The sequence below is a fragment of the Petromyzon marinus genome, chromosome 32 (genome assembly GCF_048934315.1).
Source record: "Petromyzon marinus isolate PM22_M1 ecotype Great Lakes invasive population chromosome 32, UKy_Petmar_22M1.pri1.0, whole genome shotgun sequence".
Taxonomy (NCBI): domain Eukaryota; kingdom Metazoa; phylum Chordata; class Hyperoartia; order Petromyzontiformes; family Petromyzontidae; genus Petromyzon; species Petromyzon marinus.
In genome coordinates, this window is record NC_133698.1 from 11,638,660 (window position 1) to 11,659,295 (window position 20,636).

The 20,636-nt window shown below is 47.4% G+C and overlaps 2 protein-coding genes across 5 annotated transcripts in view; both read right to left on the reverse strand.

Moving 5' to 3' along the window:
• Window positions 1-20,636, reverse strand: part of NCAM1 (neural cell adhesion molecule 1) — a 216,082-nt gene that overhangs the window by 33,970 nt on the left and 161,476 nt on the right. For 2 of the 4 annotated variants that reach the window (XM_076071289.1, XM_076071290.1), the window contains 6 exons: window positions 19,468-19,618; window positions 18,727-18,914; window positions 18,282-18,378; window positions 16,673-16,849; window positions 14,477-14,596; window positions 9,234-9,252 (listed from right to left, as the gene is read on the reverse strand). In XM_076071289.1, the coding sequence (XP_075927404.1) occupies window positions 9,234-9,252; window positions 14,477-14,596; window positions 16,673-16,849; window positions 18,282-18,378; window positions 18,727-18,914; window positions 19,468-19,618 (752 nt within the window). The remainder of the gene's footprint in view (window positions 1-9,233; window positions 9,253-14,476; window positions 14,597-16,672; window positions 16,850-18,281; window positions 18,379-18,726; window positions 18,915-19,467; window positions 19,619-20,636) is intronic. The other 2 variants (XM_076071288.1, XM_032964618.2) reach the window with 2 other exon arrangements.
• LOC116948177 (uncharacterized) lies at window positions 1,319-9,226 on the reverse strand. The gene is made up of 2 exons (XM_032964621.2): window positions 4,063-9,226; window positions 1,319-2,553 (listed from the first exon to the last, which is right to left on the reverse strand). The coding sequence occupies exons 1-2, from the start codon at window positions 4,808-4,810 to the stop codon at window positions 2,333-2,335; spliced, it is 969 nt and encodes a 322-aa protein (XP_032820512.2). The 5' UTR covers window positions 4,811-9,226; the 3' UTR covers window positions 1,319-2,332.

Here is a 20,636-nt window from a genome sequence, read left to right on the forward strand (position 1 = left end):
CATCTTCCTCCAGCGGAATCCATTAAATTTCCTTATTAAACGCATTTCAACAGCGCGAACACTGTCAATTCGCAGCAACTCGATTTTTTTCTGTTAGAGCGCAACAATATTTGAGTTTGCAAAAATATATATATAGCAAACAAGCCTTGGCCGAGGAACTGTGGACACAATAACGCTGCACCCGGCTGGAGACAAACAGAGGGAGCAGATGCCATGGGCGTCTGACAAGATCGTTAATATGCGGGTCTTGCTGTGCAGGGCTTTTTCCCTCAGGAACACAACTGTTGTGTTTATGCAACTGTTACTGAAGCATAACGGGGAATTTCAAGTTTGTTGATCTCAATTGTTGCCTTCTTGAAAGGCAACCGCTTGCATTGATTTTAAGCGAGGATTTGGTGCGGGTTGGGTCCTCTGGCTCTATGCACAATTATAGTTGTTACAGGAGGGCAGCTCTGACCCGCCCATACTGGACATGTGCGAAAAAGAGCTTCATGGCTCATCGGGTTCCTCCAGTCTGAGTATGGATCCTGATAAAGATTCTGAGGTAAGGCGGGAACAAAAGGCGGAACGGACACTACGCTTTGCAGACTGCCAAGTTAGCTTTTCTCCGGGTGTAGCATTTAAAAAATATATTTAACACGAACAGTATGCATACATAAACAATAAATCTATTTTATACATTGATGCAAGCGGCAGCCAAGCATAAAATGTATTATATTCCGTAACCTGTCATTAAAAATAGCACATTATGCACATCCTGTAAATGAACAGCACACACAATGCAACGCGACAAATTCATTTATATATATATTTTTTGTTACCATCGCACGACTGGTCCACGGTTTGACATAGTGCGGTGGGCGCGTGTTACAGACAGCGGACGCTGGAGGCCCCTGCGATGCTGACCGGTGCGTGGAGCTGCACCGTCGCCGCATCCCGGATGAAGCTGCATTGCAGCGCTTGCCTGATGAAACCCAAGAATACGCGCGCGTGCCACCCATCCCCGATGCCAACGGAGCACGAGCGGCTAAACTCCATTCAAGCTTGATTTGAAGCTTGCGTGACTGCAGGAATCCATACTCTACGGTTCTTTCGGTGAAGTCACGCAGGTAGAAATTTAATAGATCGCGACGTTTCGATCGCAACACAACAAAGCGGCCGTCTTCAGGTGAAGACGGCCGCTTTGTTGTGTTGCGATCGGTGAAGACGGCCGCTTTGTTGTGTTGCGATCGAAACGTCGTGATTGATTCATTTTATATCTACGTGACTTTACCGAAAGAACCAAAGAGTATCCATTCAAGCTGTCACACGGCCGGTGGGGGGGGGGGGGGGGGACGCTTTCCGCACTCCATCTCAAACGGGCAAGAAGCAACGAGCGCCCGGTTGAATCCAAACAAACGCCAAAACGGTGCAAAAAAACCAACACCAATCCAGCAGCACACGCGCACAGACACTGAATAGACCCGCCGATCCCCTTGCGCGGCAGCATTATTCCAAAAGCCGGGGCGACATCAAATGTCATCTGTGGAGCAGCCCAAGCCCGGAGACGCCAATTTTCGACTGCATGGCCGCACACTCTAAAAAAAGCCGGCCCAATCCCACGCCTTTTGGGCTGCTAGAAAGGAGGCGTAGCGATCAGCCACACGCAGCTGTGTTTCTGCGGCCGTCTGGAACGCTCTCCCTTCCTGATAGTAGGAAACCACTGGAGCTATGCACTTTCAAATCATCTAGGTTGAAAACTCACTTCTTACAAACGGCTTTTAGTGTCGAGTTTGTTGTCCTTCCCCCCGCACCTCCGATTAGCACGGTTGGCTACGTACGGCGCGAAAGAAGTTCAACATACGTACAGTGCGTGCGTACGTACGTACACACATGGCGGCTGTGTAGCAACAGAGGACGCACGCGGCAGCAGCGCGCTGCCGATGGCCACGCGGAGAGGCCGGTCGAAGGCACCGAGCGTCCATTGGCTGGGCCCCCGCAGCCGGTCACCGGCACGAATTATGCAAACCACTTTGCGGAGATGTGGGATGATGATGACGATGTCACATGGGCTCACAAGTTAATTCGCCAATGTCCCAAATAGAATTCCGCATAAAGCTGCTCAATTGAGCGTGGAGCGGTACTAATTTTCCCATTCTCATTCCTGAGCCGGTGGTGGAGATTCCATGTTTCTATGGCATGGGTGGGGCCAGTGAATCTTTTCACGGGACAACCATTGTTGATTTCCGGGGTTCATTTTATTGACTTGCAGAGGCAAGGAAAGGGCCGAGGAGTTGACCCACAGCCGGGGGACTTGAAACTCACGAACCTTCCGGATGCAAGCCCGCACGAATTATAATGCGTATGAAGCAACAACAATGGCAACAACAAAAGCGATGGGACTTTTGATACTCAAAAGAGGCAGTCTACGAGCCGTCCCTGAAGGTGGCCACACCTTGTGAAAGGAGCTCATGCGAGCACCGAGGGGTGCACACACGCACGCACGTGCCAGCCACGTGCAAGCACCCGACACCTCGCACTTACTGGACTTTATTGGACCTTTAACCGACGAGGCTGCAAACACGGGGGAGGAAGTCACATGATACTTGGTTTAGTTTTTTATACAGAAAAAAATTATGGCAGTGGATCTAATATTATTGAGAGCACCATGCCATGCACTGCACGCTTAAAGTTAGTATTTTGATGAATGCGGCTCAGTGAAGGTTAAACAAAAACGCAAATATTTTTTTTGATCTTATATGAATATAGCGCTGCCATAAAGAATTTCAGACGAGTGATGAACGTCCAATATATATAAGCCCATCACTGCAGCGTAAGGCAAGCAAGCTCTTGGAATGCATGGTGCATGTATTCGAAAGGGAAGTACCCTCGCACGGCCTGAAATATCTTTTTTAAAAATATCCTGTCCCCTCCCCCCCGTTTACAAGCAGAGATGGCGGTAAATCAGCCAAGTGCGATTTATTTTTTTAGCGTTAATGCCGACCCAAGTGGGCTAAGCGCATTGCCCTGTGGCCTTCCGCCGCCTTTGTGCGGAGGCACGAAATAAAAGGGCACTCGGGCAACGTGGGCAAGATTGACACGTATTGTGGAGCTGACAGCCCAGGCTATGAAAGAGCTTCGGAAAATACAAAAAAAATTGGCAGAATTTGTCACGCAGAGTTTAAGCGGCAGGCACTTTCGGATCAACATTAATTTGTCACCCCGCAATGTCAGATAACATTCGTTGCAATTACGCGACACCGTCTCAATTTCGGTAAGCAACACATTAGCGTTAGTCATTGCGTAGATTACTTTAGATGCCGAGAAATCTGAAGTATTAATGAATTTGAGGCTCAATAACCTTTTCAAGTTGGCATGCGTGACCACTAATATCAAAATAATTGTGATAGAGCTAGGCAGCAATCGTTCCAAGAACTATTAGTCATTTTATCATTGTTCATTTTTAATCGAGTTTCATGCTAGCGGTTAATATATTTTAATTATATTTTTCCAAAATTCATTATCCCTTTGACGCTATATATCACAATCCAAATCTCCAAAAGCAAGCATTGCTTGATGACGCTGTATTAAACGTCTGCAGAGGATTTGTGACTTTGCAGAAATCACGTTGGCTTTGTGCAGTATATGCGCTCAGGAGGTTGCATGAAAGAGAGATATTCACAGAGAAGAATTGCTGCCGCTGCGAATTACACAAAAAGGTCATTAAACTGAAATTACCGTCTTCCCAAATCAGGCAGAATAAGTTGAGCAGTGCTGATGTGAAGAAACGCAAAGCTGAAATTATTTTAATTTAACGAACGGCGTGTTTTTAATTAGCATTTCGAGTTCCAGTCGGTCAATTATTTCAGTGTTCGCCCTATACATGCCAATGTTGATGGGTCGCATGCCGTCACTTTTTAAGCTAACGTCAGCTGTGCTTTTGCAGAAACACAGCCAGATAGCGCAGATATATTTTTTTCACAGTTCTACTCGAGCAGTTCCGCAGCCTCTGCAAATTTTATTTCACGAAAGAATGAGAAAGAAGCTCAAGCACACAGCGCAATGCATTAAAGCATCACTTACACACAGGACCAGACCCCAGCAACTCCGAGACGGTGACAGCAAAGACGCTCCCCGCGGAAGCCGGCGTCGTCGTCGCCATCGTCGCCGCATGCCCCGGCGCAGGAACGGCCTGCAGGTTTTGGTTTGGCGGTGCGGCGCTCGCCGGCACGATGACCTCGGCGACCGGCACGAGCGTGGTTTGCGAGACGGACTCCGCAAGAGAGTCACGGAATGGGACGATCCCGCCGACAAGAGTGCTTCTCTCCGTCGCCCTCTCCGTCACGGGCTCTGTGACGTGCCCGGCTACGGTGCTGGCCGAAAGCTCGGACCGGGTGGCATCGTCGGTGCCAGGAGGAGCGGCGGATGTCACCGTGTAATTGAGGACCTCAACGGCCGCGGCGACGGCGGTGGACGGAGACGGGGCACTGGGACTCGGAGGAGGCTCCGAGGCCGTGAAGTGGCCGAGCGGCGGCGCATCCGTCGTGACATCGAGGGAGGGGGCGGCGGTGGCGGAGTTGCCAGACGCTGCCGTGGAAGCCGGGAGCTCTGTCGTGCCGCTGAACCGTGGGGGCGGCCCTGTGAGATCCGTCAATGTGGGCACAGTGGCCGTGGTACCGGCTGAACCATCTCCCACGCCATGGGTAGTTGCCACCTCGGAAGGCGTCACGGAAGCAAAAGCAAGGCCGTCCGGCGCGGTCGCCGTGCGCTGCGTGGACGGGGATGGTGGTGAGGATGCTGTTGGCTCGGCAGATGAAGAATATTCAGCCATGGTTCCTTCAATTCGCACGGTGTGCTCAGGGGCACTTGGAGATGTCGCGGGGATTGCTTCAGTCACACTTGAGAGGGTCACAGCTTCTTGCGCTGTTGCTTCTTGTGTTGTGGCTTCTTCTTGTGTTGTGGCTTCTTCTTGTGTTGTGGCTTCTTCTTGTGTTGTGGCTTCTTCTTGTGTTGTGGCTTCTTCTTGTGTTGTGGCTTCTTCTTGTGTTGTGGCTTCTTCTTGTGTTGTGGCTTCTTCTTGTGTTGTGGCTTCTTCTTGTGTCGTGGCTGCTCCTTGTGTTGTGGCTACTCCTTGCGCTGCGGCAGTGGGAGGCTCCGACACAACAGCTAGCTCAGCGGTCGAGGGAAACGGGCCTCCCTGTGCCGTGGGAGACTCCGGTGAGGTTTGCGACGCTGTGTCTGCGGTGGTGCCAACGGGGGCCTCGTCACCACCCCACGTTGGTGACGGGGATCTGTCACTTGTGACGTCATGTGACTGGGGCACCGTGGAATCATCGGTGGCGTCGAGGTCACCCGTGGTTGGATGGGTACTTGGACTATCGACTACAGTTGTTAAAAAGCAAAACACATATCGGCTGATTACAAGTTTAAAAGTATCAATTAAATAATGAGAAGTATTTTTTTTTCCCTGACCTGCCCCCCCCCCCCCCCTCCAAATGACAATCAAATTTTAAAGAATGCGTAATGCACTTAATGTAGATAATACGTCTGTGGTATACAGTGCCAGTGTGAGCAGATCCTGTTGAAAAAGGACTTACGTGGTGCTCCGGTTTGAACCTCATCGGCGCTGCGGATGGCTCGTTTGAGCTGGAAGCCGCCGCTGGCGACGTCTTTGCCAGGCCCAACGAGACTACTCGGAAAAGGCTTCAACGCTCCGTTCCAGCCGTCGGACGCAACTGCTGCCGATGCTCTTGGCCAAGCTTGGCCGCGTGCAAACCCCTCCGAGATCACGATGACCTCTTGAGAGCGATCGACTGAAGGGAGCGCGGCTGTGTCCACTTGAGAAGGAAAATTGTCAAGTGAATGAATTGGAGAGTTCCATAATTCAAACAAGCGGGTTTTGTTTCAAGTTTCTATAGTCTTAGCGGGGTGTGTGAGATCAACGGCGCATGCTCTGCCACACCGATAGCTCACGAAGCGCACATCTTTCCCCAGGAGCCGGCCAGCAAAGAGGGCATGCGAGCGTGGAAGAACCCTTTCGTCGAAATACTGTGGTCCATCGCGAGAAGGTCTGCGAGCAGCTTCAAATTATTATAAAAAAAAAGCAGGAGTTTTTTTATTTCACTCTTTGTGCGATGCTTCATTTCAAGGCGTCCCCCCTCTGGCTTTTTGCTTCACACAAAAGCGGAGCGAGCGAATGTTAGGATGCGTTGTTTTCATTGCAAAAAACAGGCAGCGGAAGAGGAATGGCTTGATGCTGCATACTTCTGAGAAAGATGTTTAGAGCAAATCTAAAGTTTGCCAAGATTGTACTGAAGAAGACGGATTTAATAGCTCCTGGAGCCCTTAGTTGCCATGAAAAGTAAAGCACACTATTTATGAATATTGTAAATTCTGCTAAAACTGAAATGCCACAACTCTAGCTTTAAAATTACGTATTGTTCGCCGTGTCGCACATGAAAGAATGTTGAATATTTTTGGGGGTTTGTTCAAAATCCTAGTTCGTACGCACAGCCAAAGTGCCGTGCAGCAATAACAGATAATCGATGTTAGCACAAACAATTTAGCGATGCTCCACTGGCAGTGGTGCGCAATTTACCAAAAATAAAAATCTGTCAATTATAAATGTGAACTGCTTTCAGTGTTTAATGTTTTGCCCTTCCCCTGCTCCTCCCAAATAGCACGGTTGGCTACGTACAGCACGAAAGGAGTTCAAAATACGTACATACAAACCGCACTTCCGATTAGCGCGGTTGGCTACGTACGGTGCAAAAAGAGTTCAACATATGTACGTACAATAATGCTGGGGGGGTGGTCTTAAAAGTGTAAAAAAAGAAATGGCCCTTTTTTAAAATCGCATAAACAACAGAGGCCAGAGAAACCCGAGTGGATGATAATAAATTTCGATTTAAAGCTTTCGTGACTGCAATGATTCATCTTCTTTGGTTCTTTCGGTAAAGTCACGTAGAATGAGAATAAAATAATAAATTGATAAAATAAAATAACACGATAATATTCTCACGACGTTTCGGCCACAACACAAGCGGCCTTCATGAGGTGAAGGGACGAGACTGTCTGGTAGGACAGCGCTGGAGTGAAAAAGCCACATTCAGATCACGACCTTTAAGCCTCAAAGTTGAGGCCGCTTGTGTTGTGGCCGAAACGTCGTGGGAATATTATTGTGTTATTTTATTTTATCAATTTATTATTTTATTCTCATTCTACGTGACTTTACCGAAAGAACCAAAGAAGATGGATGATAATAGTTGGAGACTGCAATCGCTTACACCACGAGGCCTGATGAGAATTACGCTTTCATAAAATGATATGTTTTCTGATGCAAGTTTCACGTGAATATTAAAAGTTCAGCTGTCACGTCAGCGGACATTTTTGTGAACACCTGATGACGCTGGGATGTCATCTCCAGCAAATCGTTGTACAATACACATTGTTAACGTTTTGCTAGCATTTTAAACATTTCTACAGATTTTATGATAAAACGATCAATCAAATGGCATATTTTCCCATCACGTGACAACTTGATTTTATTTTTGGGTGGTGGAGGGTTACATGGCGAAAACATTACCCATGTACCTCCAAGATCTAACCAAACAGAAACGAAATACGAATCATATTTTAGTTTGTCGTATGACAGTCATACCAATGTTTGAATTCTCAACAGTTGGTATTAATCCAAATTACGTGAATAACCAAACGATGTGCTTGTGTGTTTATATATATGCCCAGTTATTAGTGACCAGGCTGAGATCATCAACTCACAGAACCTGGTTTAATCACAGCTACATGAACCTGGATTTTATTCGAGGAGCTCAGCGGTCCGACGTCGCCTGTACCCACCCGACCTCCTCCTAATACCTGATTTTTAAAAAAGAAGTGTATTTCATATTTGTTCCATTTCATATATGTTAATGTAATCGCATTAAAAAGATAAATCAACTCTTCATGGTCACAGACGTGTAAAAACTCATGATCACACCACACATGAAAGCAAAGCTGGGTGGGCGGTGGTTAGGCACAGAAAGTGGGAGGTGGAATGATGAGTGCGTACGCACAAAGCCTGCTGCTTGGTTTGTTAAGCCTCTTGAGAATCAAAACGACCACGATTGCCAATGCGAGGCACATCAGTGCCTGCAGTTGCACCCCAACAGATGCTTGCAAAAACACGGGGACCGTTCTGCATCCGCGAGCTGCGCTCACACAAAGTCCCCGCTTTAAAAAAAACACAAAAACGCTCAACCGCACGGCACACAAGCAATTGGCATTGCACGTTCTGCCCAGAGCAAGCGTTCCTGCCTAAATGAATGGAAAGTTCCCTAAAAATTCGGTGATTTAGACGCAATAATTGATTATCCCCAATCTCGTTTGTACATTAGTTGGTGTCCGTGCCCTAATTGCAAATGTTATAAAATTATTTGAATACGTGAAACAAAACACGACGGCGATGTTTACACACGCAATTTGACGCATGTATCCTGACCCTTGAGAATGTACAGCTATTGATGAGTCGATGTATTGTTACATCTCTAATATACGTGCTTATGGGAATATATGAGGCACGTGTTCATATAGATTACGTAGCGGCGTAATGGTTAGCGTGCCGTGCTACCATCCCAGGGATTCCAGGCTCAATTTGTGGCCGTGATGCACACCACTTGTAAATCGGTGTCTGAAACTGTTGTCGGCTTCATCTAGGTCAACTCAGCCAAAAATGTATTACCCAATGCCACGCAATAAATACATTGGCATTGGGGAAACGGGAGGTGGCCGGTTGTGGCACTGGGGCCACGTTAACTATCCACGTGCCACGCTGGCTTTAACAGGCGCTTGCTGAAAGGAATTCACCCGGCAATTTTAGAGGCTAAAAAAACCGGGGGATCACTGACTTTGTTGTATAGATCATTCCATAAAATGTTTCACAATGTGCAAATCTTCCTCCCACACGCATGCAGGTAACCGTGTAATGGCCACGCTCAGTAGCCAACGTCAGCCACAAGGCACAATGGGGAGAAGAAAAAAGATCGACTCTTGGGAAGCCCAAGGCTCAGGGAGGAATGAGACCAAAAGCTTCACCTGTTCAAGCTTGATGCAGAGAGATGGAACTGGGCGGTCGTATAATTCAAGAGGCTGCTACCAGAGCTAAAGCGCAATGATCCGTGGTGTTGTGTTTAAGACGCACAATGCTACTGCTTAACGCTTGTGCGCCGATGGCATAAAGCGACACACAAGGCTACTTACTGAAACGGTATGAAGACACTAGATTACAAGTCGGGAGACAGAATGGGGTGGGGGGGGGGGCAGAGAGAAGGACAGAGGGACGGAGGGAGGGAGAGGCATGGGAAATGAATAATTATCAGAACAAAAATCAAACAATTCTAGATTTGAAGCTTTCGTGACTGCAAGGATCCATACTCTTTGGTTCTATTCGGTAAAGTCACGTAGGTAACAAATAAAATAATAATTCAGATTTACAAACACAGACACAATTTCAACCGAGAGGATGGTTTCAAATTAAGCAATCATTGGAAAGATGTTCTAAATCAAACCAAACATTAAACTTATTTTCAATGGGACAGTATATTTTTTTCAAGTAGTGGTATCCCAAACTTTCACAGCTGCTTATTTCTCTCCGCTCACTCACTCCACTCACTCACTCCACTCACTCACTCCACTCACTCACTCCACTCACTCACTCCACTCACTCCACTCACTCCAACTCACTCTACTCCCCCCCCCCTCCCGCTGCTGGTCCGTCATGGTCCCCACCCGCTCCTGGTCCATCATGGTCCATGTACCTCCTACGTACATCATGCTCATATTTATGCTAATTCCTTTGTCAAAGCGTTTTGTTTCCTCACACACAGCTTAAAGGACGCAAAACCCACGGGTTTTTTTAATCAGAGATTTGTCCACGAGGCAATTCAGATTTACAAACACAGACACAATTTCAACCGAGAGGATGGTTTCAAATTAAGCAATCATTGAAACATGTTCTAAATCAAACCAAACATTAAACTAATTTTCAATGGTACAATATATTTTTTCAAGTAGTGGTATCCCAAACTTTCACAACTGCTTATTTCTCTCCACTCACTCACTCCACTCACTCCACTCGCTCACTCACTCACTTCACTCACTCACTCCACTCACTCACTCCACTCACTCCACTCACTTACTCACTCCACTCACTCCACTCACTCCACTCACTCACTCCACTCACTCCACTCACTCACTCCACTCACTCACTCCACTCACTCACTCACTCCACTCACTCACTCACTCCACTCACTTACTCACTCCACTCACTCACTCCACTCACTCACTCCACTCACTCCACTCACTTACTCACTCCACTCACTCCACTCCACTCACTCACTCCACTCACTCACTCCAATCACTTACTCACTCCAATCACTTACTCACTCCACTCACTCACTCTCCCCCCCCCCCCCCCCCCCCGCTGCTGGTCCGTCATGGTCCCCACCCGCTCCTGGTCCATCATGGTCCATACCCCTCCTACGTACATCGTGCTCATTTTTATGTTAATTCCTTTGTCAAAGCGTTTTTGCTTCCTCCCACACAGCTTAAAGGACGCGCCCTGGACTTGGCTGTTTTCACTCCAACGCTGTCCTCATCATGACAGCACGGTCCCTTCACCTGATGAAGGCCACTTGTGTTGTGGCCGAAACGTCGTGATTTTTGTTATTGTATTTTTTACCTACGTGACTTTACCGAATAGAACTAAAAATCAACCACACAAAGTTAAGAAGTGTTGGCAGAGGCGACGTTTATGTTTTGCTTGTCATTGCCAAAATCGCTCTGGCTCACTGTCACCCTGCAAAGGGATCGTTTTTGTTCCAACTCTTTTTGCTCCCGTAAAAAAAAAAAGTATTTTGGCATAACATGCCAGCGACAATGTTTTGCGAAATTTGAAAACGAGGGATGTCCCTCCACCCACCCCCGGCCCACACCGTGGTGGGTCACGTGGAGTGGGTGTCGAGCGCAACACCACCGCCGGTCAGTGCGGGCCGGTGAAAGTGGGGAGCACAGACGCGGGAGAACAGATGTTACGGGACACCAATGGGTTTTGATGCGCTGCCCTCTCTTGCCCGCCACGTGGCCCCACAGCCTATAGCGCCCGATACAGCGATGCCTCCCTCCCGGTTTACATCGGGGGGGGGATGTGTTCCTGAAAGGCGCGATGATGAATATCGAGATGAAGTCAATCGAAGCGACTTACAGGGCAGTAGTAGTCGTGGGTGGTGGTGGTGGTGATGGTGGCGAAGGCTGAGAGGTGACGGATAACGAGAAAGGGACGGACGGCGCCGCTGGTGACGTGAGCGAGTGGGGTTGAGGCGAGGCGAAACCGGGCGCGGTAATGATAATAATAAAGTGACGACGCGTTCTTGTGGAATGGCGCTAAAAGGGTGCAGACGTAAATCGGGGTATCACCGTACCCTGCACGCATCGCGGTCGCCAATCCCAAGCGTTGTCTGAGCTCAACCTGGTTTAGGTTTCGAGATCTTGGGTGAAACCGAGCGATTTGCACATTCGTGACGAATTGATCATTGTGTTGTTACTAATCATTATTAATTATCGTAAGACAATACAAACGATTTAAAGCCCTTTAAATCGTTTGGATGAAGGTCACCCCTCATGCCGTGTCTGCCATGGGGATATTTTGACCATACTTCACCATGCTGGTCAATGTGGTTTGGTGAAAGCGGCGAAAGGGAGGGGGTGGGGTAGGACTGGTTCAGATATCACTCGCCACCGACGTGAGCTTGGAATCGAACTCAGGTCACCGGCCTGCAGTACAGTACACTAACCATTCCACCACTCCTCCACTCCCCAAGGTGACAGTGACGATAACAACAATGCGCTCTCTGTAGGTGCCCGTGTGACATTTTTTTGGCGCACTTCCTTACGAGCACCGTATTCCGAATTGAGCACTTTTGCAGCCGTATCATTTTTTAAATTTTATTTTCTTGTTTGAATTGACTATCAAGATGAGTGCTCACGAACGCTTAATGAGGAAGCAATCAAGAGCATACATTTGTCGCAACAATGACTGGATGAGCTTGGAGCTCCAAAGGTAATTAAATAGGATAGAAGTCCCAACGCCATATATGAGATTGATATTCATTCATTATTAAGCCTACGCAAGGAACACTGCATCTTCTGAAACCGTCCCTCTTTCTCTCTCTTAGATTAATCGTGATAATATGGCACGTGCATTTGCATACAAATGAAAAGGTGTTCTTGTAAGTAGGCGTTCAAGACTGTTGCATTTTGCGTTGTACTCCCATTGACAATTGTTGCCGTTCAGCCAGGTGTTGTTAAAATGTGTTATTTCATATTATAACAATGCCATTTGTTGGTGCCTTTTCTAATTTTGAACGATTTCAGCATAACACACAAGGAGATAATTATCTTGCAATGTAAGGCCACGGCATCTTGAATGAAAGTGCATTGGAGCAAAGTGTACGTTTTAGGTAATGCTTTGTGGCTAGGGTATTCAACTTTTTAATGGCATAACGCTTAGGTCACATGACCACTTGGGATGGCGAACCACTCTGCTGCACCGTTAAGCACAACATAAAAAAACACTCAATACTGGAATCGGACAAATATGCCAATGCCAGCAATTCCTGAACAAAAAGATTTTTGAATCACAGGTTTTCCTGAATAAACAAATGGCAATATTCGAATTAATGAATACACGTGCAATTAACTGTCACGTACTGATGATTCAACCCTTCCATCTCACACATTTGAGGTAGTGTTGTGATTCATGGTCACGATTAAATTCAGGAATTATTTTTGTCTCGGGTTGAGTCGCGTTTGGATCACTGCTCATGTATACTGTCACATTCATCTGTGAATCGTTATGTGCATAGCAGCTAACGTACGTAACGTGTGTTCATCAGCATCACGGTCACCATTTCCTATTCACTGCTGGATGAAGGCCACTCAACCCAGCCACCATCATTTGCGGTGCTGCAATGCCAGAACCGAGCTCGCTCCTGCACATGGTATCATCTCTCCATCACCACACCACAGAGGTCACCACACCACAGAGGTCGCCACATCATAGAGGTCGCCACACCACAGAGGTCGCCACACTACAGAGGTCACCACACCACAGAGGTCACCACACCACAGAGGTCACCACACCACAGAGGTCACCACATCACAGAGGTCGCCACACCACAGAGGTCACCACACCACAGAGGTCACCACACCACAGAGGTCGCCACACCACAGAGGTCACCACACCACAGAGGTCGCCACACCACAGAGGTCGCCACACTAGAGGTCACCACACCACAGAGGTCGTCGCATCACAGAGGTCGCCACACCACAGAGGTCACCACAGAGGTCACCACACCACAGAGGTCGCCACACCACAGAGGTCACCACACCACAGGGTCATCCTCTTGGATGCTTTCTCTCTCCTATGATTGCCATTCCTTCACCAGTCTTGTCCACCAAGATTACAATTTAATGTTAACTGTCAAATCCAACCATGGCTAAAATATTAAAAATAAATTCATTTAAAGATGCTCCAGTGGATAGATCGGAATAGTTTACAGTATTTTTTATGCAAATTGCTTTTTTTTGCAATGAACAATTCTCACAAACGGATCAAATTAAAGACAGTTGGGTTTTCAGAATAATGCCACAATGGCCCCCGAAAATGTATAATACAATTATTATTAATATTATTAATAATAGTATTGTTATGGTATTATAATTATTAATGGTATTATTATGGTAGTATTATTAATGGTATTATTAATAATTATTGTGCCGATGACAAAAGCATGGACCGACCTAATTCAAGGCACCACTCATTGTGAAGAATGCGTAGATACCAAATGGCATCATTAATAATAATACCATTTGGGGCCTTGGATTAAATTGGTCCTTGCTGTTTTCATCGGCACAATCGTTGTCATGCACAGAGATGTAGAATAAACGTGCACTCTATATAATCAGCACAAATAATATCACTTCAGGCTGTGTTCCACCCATTCCTCTACGAAACATGATTCCTAATTCTGAAACAACACTGCACACTCATACGGACAACTGTAATCGCCAGTAATAAACTATAACCACTCTAAACACAATTAAGTGAATAATTAACCAAAAAACGTTCCAATATTATTTAGAATAGTGACGCATGAAAAATAAATTAACCTTGTGATAATCTAGTACAAAAAAAATACCCACAAAAGCTGAATTAAATTTTGCTCCGTAAGAAACTGAGGCATTCGTCGCAGACAGTGACATTGCCTTGAACGATTTCAGTCTGATACGCCGTAGAACACAAGCGACAGCAGCTGTGTCGCACAGTCACAAAATAACTTTCTTTGCCAGTGGCTGCCCCGTCAGGCAAGTATCACGTGAAGCAGGATTAAGTGGCAGAACGTCCTCTGGCGTGAAGGGAGCAAGGCCCGGAGGCCGGACTTACGGATGGGCTCCGTGTAGAACAAGGTTGGCTTGGTGAACGGACCGTCCCCGACGCCGTTACGGGCCGACACCTCCGCCATGTACTGGGTGTTTGGCTCTAGGTTGGTCACCTTCACTGTGTCTGCTCCGCACGCGTTAGCACACACACGCACCCACAGCACAGACAGGACAAAATTAATTGAAAACTCAGCGGTACAGGCATATTAGGCAGGCGTATGAAGTCAGAGGGAGAGGTATATGCCGACTGGCGATCTGTGAAAAATAGCTTCATAGCTCATCGGATTCCTCCAGAATAAATCAAGTCTGAGTGATGCCGCAAAACTACGGCATATCTTTTCTCAATAACCTGTCATCGGACTGATGAAACAATTTACACAATCCCCCATGATCTGTTGCACACCGCTTGATGCTGTGGTCAGGCCCGGCTCACACAGCAGTGGTCAGGCGCAGCTCCCAGGGTGACGTCCGGCCTCTATACGGCAGCGTGCATCCCGAAGCCCGAACGTGCCCCACCCCCTCTGCCTTTCCGTGCTTGCGCAGATTGCGTATCGACGGACGTGCGTGCACCGAATTCCGAGCATCCGTTCGATTCGTCAGTCACACGACTGCGAAGCGTCGACGCGTAATGCCGTGCAAAGGGGGAGGGGAGATCGAAAAGTTCAGGGTTCAATGCAGAACGTAATTATTGACCCTATTTAGGAGCCCCGTGTAGATTGCAACGTCATAATCGTGACGCGTTTAAGTTTGCCGTCCTTCCCCCCCCCGCACCTCCGATGAGCACGGTCGGCTATGTACGGTGCAAAAGAAGTTTCAGCATATACACATGAATTCACCTAATTAGGAAAATATATATTTAACTGTTCACAGTAAGTATGTTCAAGTACCTTGTTAGCCGCAATACATATTCCTCCTGCAGTGCGGACTCTATCTTGCATGATCCCCCCCTTCCCTTCTTTTTATATGAGGTGGGTTCAATTCCGGCTGCGCTATTGGTTCCAGATAATTGTAAAAGAATGGCAAATCACTCCGAATGATTGCGGAGTGGCCGGGGAAGGGGGGGGGGGGGTGAAAACCGTGATCTCCTGCATGAACCGACATCACAGCCGCGCAAAAAAGAGAGGCAGGGGTATTTCTAAGATGGCCACGGAAGGTGTGCCGTGTCGTTCAAGCGTCGTGTTACTTGCGCTTGCGGGCCGAGGGAAACGTCAAACCGCTGGAAATTTCTTAGGCAATGCCAGTTTCGCGATGTGTGTGTCTCCCTCTCGCTCTCTCGCGGAAGTGTTCATTTGCGTGGTGCAACGGTTTGAACGGGTTTAAAAATGAGTGCAAGTTGGCAAAAGGTGATGAGGAAGTGATAGGAGATGTCCTGAAATGACTGCGTACTTGTCATAAAGAATGATGGCAATCGGATATCAAAGCAGGACAACACCGTTGAGTTCAAAAAGGTACATTTACCAGAGAACATCTCGAATATAGGATCGGTTTCATTTACTTTACCGGACACTATTTTAAACTGAAAGTGCAGGCAAACTACAAAATGCAACATTCTGAGATAAAACAACAGTTAGATACTTTTAAACTTATATATATAATTCCATTATAGATCTAATTACTTTGCATGCATTTATTGCAACATTTATACGTTGATTCGTGATTTATCATTCAGATATGAATGTTTATATATTTAAAAAGTAATCTACAAACAAAGCACTTTCATAATTCCAAACTGATTTAAAATTAAATTCGAAATTTAACGGCTTATGGATGATTATTTTTGCAATTAAAAATATAGATAAAAAAAGTAAATTGGTTAAATTAATTACACAAATTACACATCGCGCAGGAATTTATAATTCCAAAATTATTTTTCGCAAACAATTAAAATTGAACAGGAGCACAAGAAAATTAGCGTCACTGCCTACGGGAATCTGCAAATGTGAAATGGACAAACGGGTAGACAACCGTGCTAATTGGACGTGTGGGGGGGAAGAACAACAAACCAAACACAAAAAGCAGTTCTCAAAAAACGAGTGTTTAGTCTAGATGATTATTTAAAAGTGCGTCGCTCCAGCGGCTTTCTAATATCGAAAGGAAGAGCACTCCAGAGGGCCGCAGAAGCGCGCCAGGAAGCGCGCGAAGCGGCGACCGTCAAACCAAACGAGCGAGCGAGCGAGTAGACGAGCGGCGGGCGACCCACTTTCGCTGCCGCCAAAGTAGTAGCTGGTCCACTCGCTCAGGCCGTTGGCGGGACGCACGCGCACTGTGTACGTCAGGATGGGCACGCCGCCTGTGTAGTCGGGCTCCTCCAGGGTGATCTCCGCCGACGTGGAGTACACCGCCGTGGCCTTCACCGACTGTGGGGCCGACGGCAGGGCTGTGGCGCGGGGCGGGGAGGGGACACGCGCGGGAAAGGGGGAAACGACGTCAAGGCTCGGCGAGTGGGTGCCAAGTGCGGCTTCGGTGCCATCGACGGGTGGGGAAGGAGGAGGAGGAGGAGGGGGGTTGGCTCCCGCGTTGGCACCGCGCGGTGTCGCACCGCATCGATTTTTGCGAGCAGGCTGTGCGCGAGCGGAGCGCGGTGGAAAGACGGCGGGGAGTCGCAGAGCGCCGCGAAGAAGCACTGACGCACAAAGTCAAGGGACGCGCACGCACACCCACGTTGGCACGAGCACAAGTGTATAGCTAGAGTTCCATACACACACACATCACAGAGCTGGGCATCTCGATTTCAAAGACAAATATCCCCTGCGTAGCCTTAGCAGACTGTTGGGGCAAGTGCTGTTAGCTAGCACCTATGAAGGCCGGCATGGCACATGAGGAGGAGGTGGCAAGTCTATGATGGATGACGTCTTTAAGAAAGGACGTGGCGCATTGAGAGAGCGAGAGAATGGAAAAAAATACAACTATAAATGCTCATTTAGAAATAATAAACTTGCGTAAAATAATCTGTGCAGCAAAAAATATATTACTTATTGAAATAAATGGTTACATTAATTATTGTACAAAAGATACACTTCGGCATGCATGTCAGAATCGATCACTTTGTAACAAAAATATATATTTTTTGTTCCTGGGTAGTAAGTGTTATTTTATAATTGCTTATGCCTCAAAAGTACAGAAAATGGCTATTATTCCCCATAAACTTTGCTTTCGTGACCAGGACAGTTATATTTTGAAATGTACCTATTTCCAATGACAAAACGTATGCATTTGTGTCATTCCTTCACGTAAAGTTCTGGTCACAAAAGCAAAGTTTGTGGGAATAATAGCCTTTTTCTATACTTTTGAGGCATAAGCAATTAGAAAATAACACTTACTACCCAGGACAAAAATCGTGTTACAGTTCTCGCAGTTTTGTTGTGCAAAAAAATGAGAATAGGTTTTTTTCCTTTCTGGAAATAAAACTATTTTTAAGAAGTTCCTATACCAAATAAAACCAAGACGTAAAAGATAACATTCTAGAATCAAATCGCGATCAGCAATCATGAAAATACATTGAATCGCTGGTGGAGTGAACGGTTTGACAGAAAAAACACAAAACTATGTCACCGGTATGGCTGAACACCCCAATCCCCCCCAAATATTACATGTAAATTACTCAATTGGGATAACACGTAGCGACATCGTCACCTACTCCAACAATAACTCCTGGAAGGGTCTCAGTGAGAGGCATTTCTGGGTAAACACACACGATCATGCTAATACGGTGAATCCTCATGCAGACTGGTTAAAGACATGCAAGGGAGTGAATCTCAGACGCACGGGCACGCACACGGACACACGCACGCGCGCACACACAAACGCACCTGCTTCCACCAGAACAAACTCCTTGGACTCGCTCGCAATGTTGTTGACGGCGACGCAGTTGTAGCTTCCAAAGTCAGACTGCGACTCCGGTGTAATCTGTCAAGAACCACACACACGATGGACAGTGTCTCATGAGATGCGCCATTTAACAACAAAAAAACTTCGTTCAAATAATTCCATCAGCGTTGCTCCTTGCGACAGCGTCCATTCAGAGCTCTTTTAGTAAAGCCTCTTGTTGGAGAACGAAGTCCACAGAAGGAGACACCGCAGAACTGCCTCCAACATGGAGCTCAAGGGGACTGTGTGGCCAGCATGATGCCCGCCCGCCCGTCTTCGTCTCTCCAATGCTGATGTTTTCACGCGGAGCACAAGGCACTTACAAATACTCGCTCGCTCGCACCACGCGCAGCCGCCAGCGCCAGCGCCAAGGAGCCCCTCGCTCACCTCCAGCACGCTGAACCCGGGGAAGCTGTGCACGATCACGTTGGTGAGGTTGGCGCTGGGGATCGGCTGCCCGTCGCGACTCCAGCTCACGGCCGCCTTCGGGTTGGCGAGCACCTCGCACGTCACGTTCACCGCGTTGTTCGGCCAGCTGTGGTAAGTCACCTTCTCTCCGGCGAACTTGGGCCCATCTGCGCACGTGCACGTACCCGCGACCGATGCAGCCGTGACTGTAACTAAGGCCCGTGCTGTGTAAACACCTGTGCCGTCGCAGGACGCCCGTGAAATATAGAGCCGAACGACTCATCGGGCCATTCCTGCTGAAATTAATGAAATCGAAATCATAAATTCACATGCCGCCAACACCAATATCCGCGCCATTCGCCGCTAAGTGACGGTGACGTCACCCACGGCACCTGTGCCAGGCCAGGTGCACTTTGAGGCCACGTCAAGTATTGAAGGCTCGGTGACAGGAGGTCACAGGGCAGTCCCAGGTGCCATGGGTTGACTTGACCGAGACGACTTGCAGATGCACCACCTGTGCCCCCAAACTGTGCAAACTCGCTGCATTTTAGCCGCCCGGCGGTCCGCTCGTTGTTGTTGCGAGCATCGCTCCTCCGCCCCCCTGTTGTTGCTGGAGAGCGACTGCCTCCAACCGACCGGTAGCGTCCTTCACGAGCCTCATTCTCCATGCTCACGCGCGAACATACACACGCACGTACGCGCGCGAGGCGCCCGGCTTACATGCCACGTCGAGGTGCATGGCGGCCGACGCCTGTCCCACGTTGTTGTTGGCGATGCACATGTACTCGCCGGCGTCCGTGTACTGCACGTCGCGCAGCGTCAGCGAGGACACCTTGGCGTAGGAGCGCACCTCGATGCGGCCCTCCAGCGTCTACGTGTTAAAAGGGGGAGAATAAAAACCGAACACAAAACGAGTGGGGAGAGACGAAGGAAAGATGAGAGGCGTCGCATTCGGAGGAGCGTTTTGCTGGGGTCGGGTAAATCGGTTACGCACGGCCTTTGTATGAAATACATTTTTTTTCGTCAATTCGGAAAGGATTATGCAATTGTTAAGTCGAGCGTCGGTAAGTTGCTCTCTTTAAAAATACAGAATTTTGTGCAGCTTAAATGATGAAAACGGGTTTCCTTTTGCGACTGCAGGCCTTAAAAATGTCGGACGCAGTTTGGCGATGGCTGCGGTTGCGATCAAAGCGAGTGGCGAACATCCGGCAGTAAAAATCATTCGGGCAAGAGTTATTTCACGAAAAAATGTCAGCGTCCTTTCAAATGTCAGCGGAACCAAAGTTGAACGCACTCGCTGTGAGAGAGGAAGCAGAGCCGAGTATTGAAACCGAAATCAAAATAATTGCTCTTCATTCATCGTCAAGGTGAGTGAAACTAATGTCAATTTTAGTTGGCAAAAAAAATTACGTACAACTCCGTCAATTTCACGTCAAAACCTACACCATTGATTGGATGAACTAAAAAGCTGAACTGTTCTTTGGACAGGAATGTTCTTTGTTAAACGCTGACAATGACTGAATGACTATAATTGGCAACATGAAAATATAGCATAGATAGCCCAGCTACATAAGTGTTGGCCATTCAAACCACACTCAATCTGTATAACTGTAAGGCAATCAAAACATGAAAGCAAAGGTAGGACTATAAAATAACCCATCATTCATAGGAACATTTTAAAGAAACAATGAACACCTACAAAAATAATGAAATCATAACCCACAGCAAAAATCAGAATGTATATTATAGATCTTCTTTGGTTCTTTCAGTAAAGTCACGTAGAATGAAAATAAAATAATAAAGTAACACAATAAAATTCTCACGACGTTTCGGCCACAACACAAGCGGCCGTCTTCAGGTGAAAGGTACAGACCTGTCGGGACGACAGA

What these genes read in the sequence shown, in the direction of transcription:
- LOC116948177 (XM_032964621.2), bottom strand. Translation starts at nt 4,810, where the DNA reads ATGGCTGAATATTCTTCATCTGCCGAGCCAACAGCATCCTCACCACCA. An exon ending in GCTGGGGTCTGGTCCTGTGT is followed by an intron (nt 2,554 to 4,062) that starts GTAAGTGATGCT and finishes CCGTGTTTGCAG; the next exon opens with CCTCGTCGGTTAAAGGTCCA.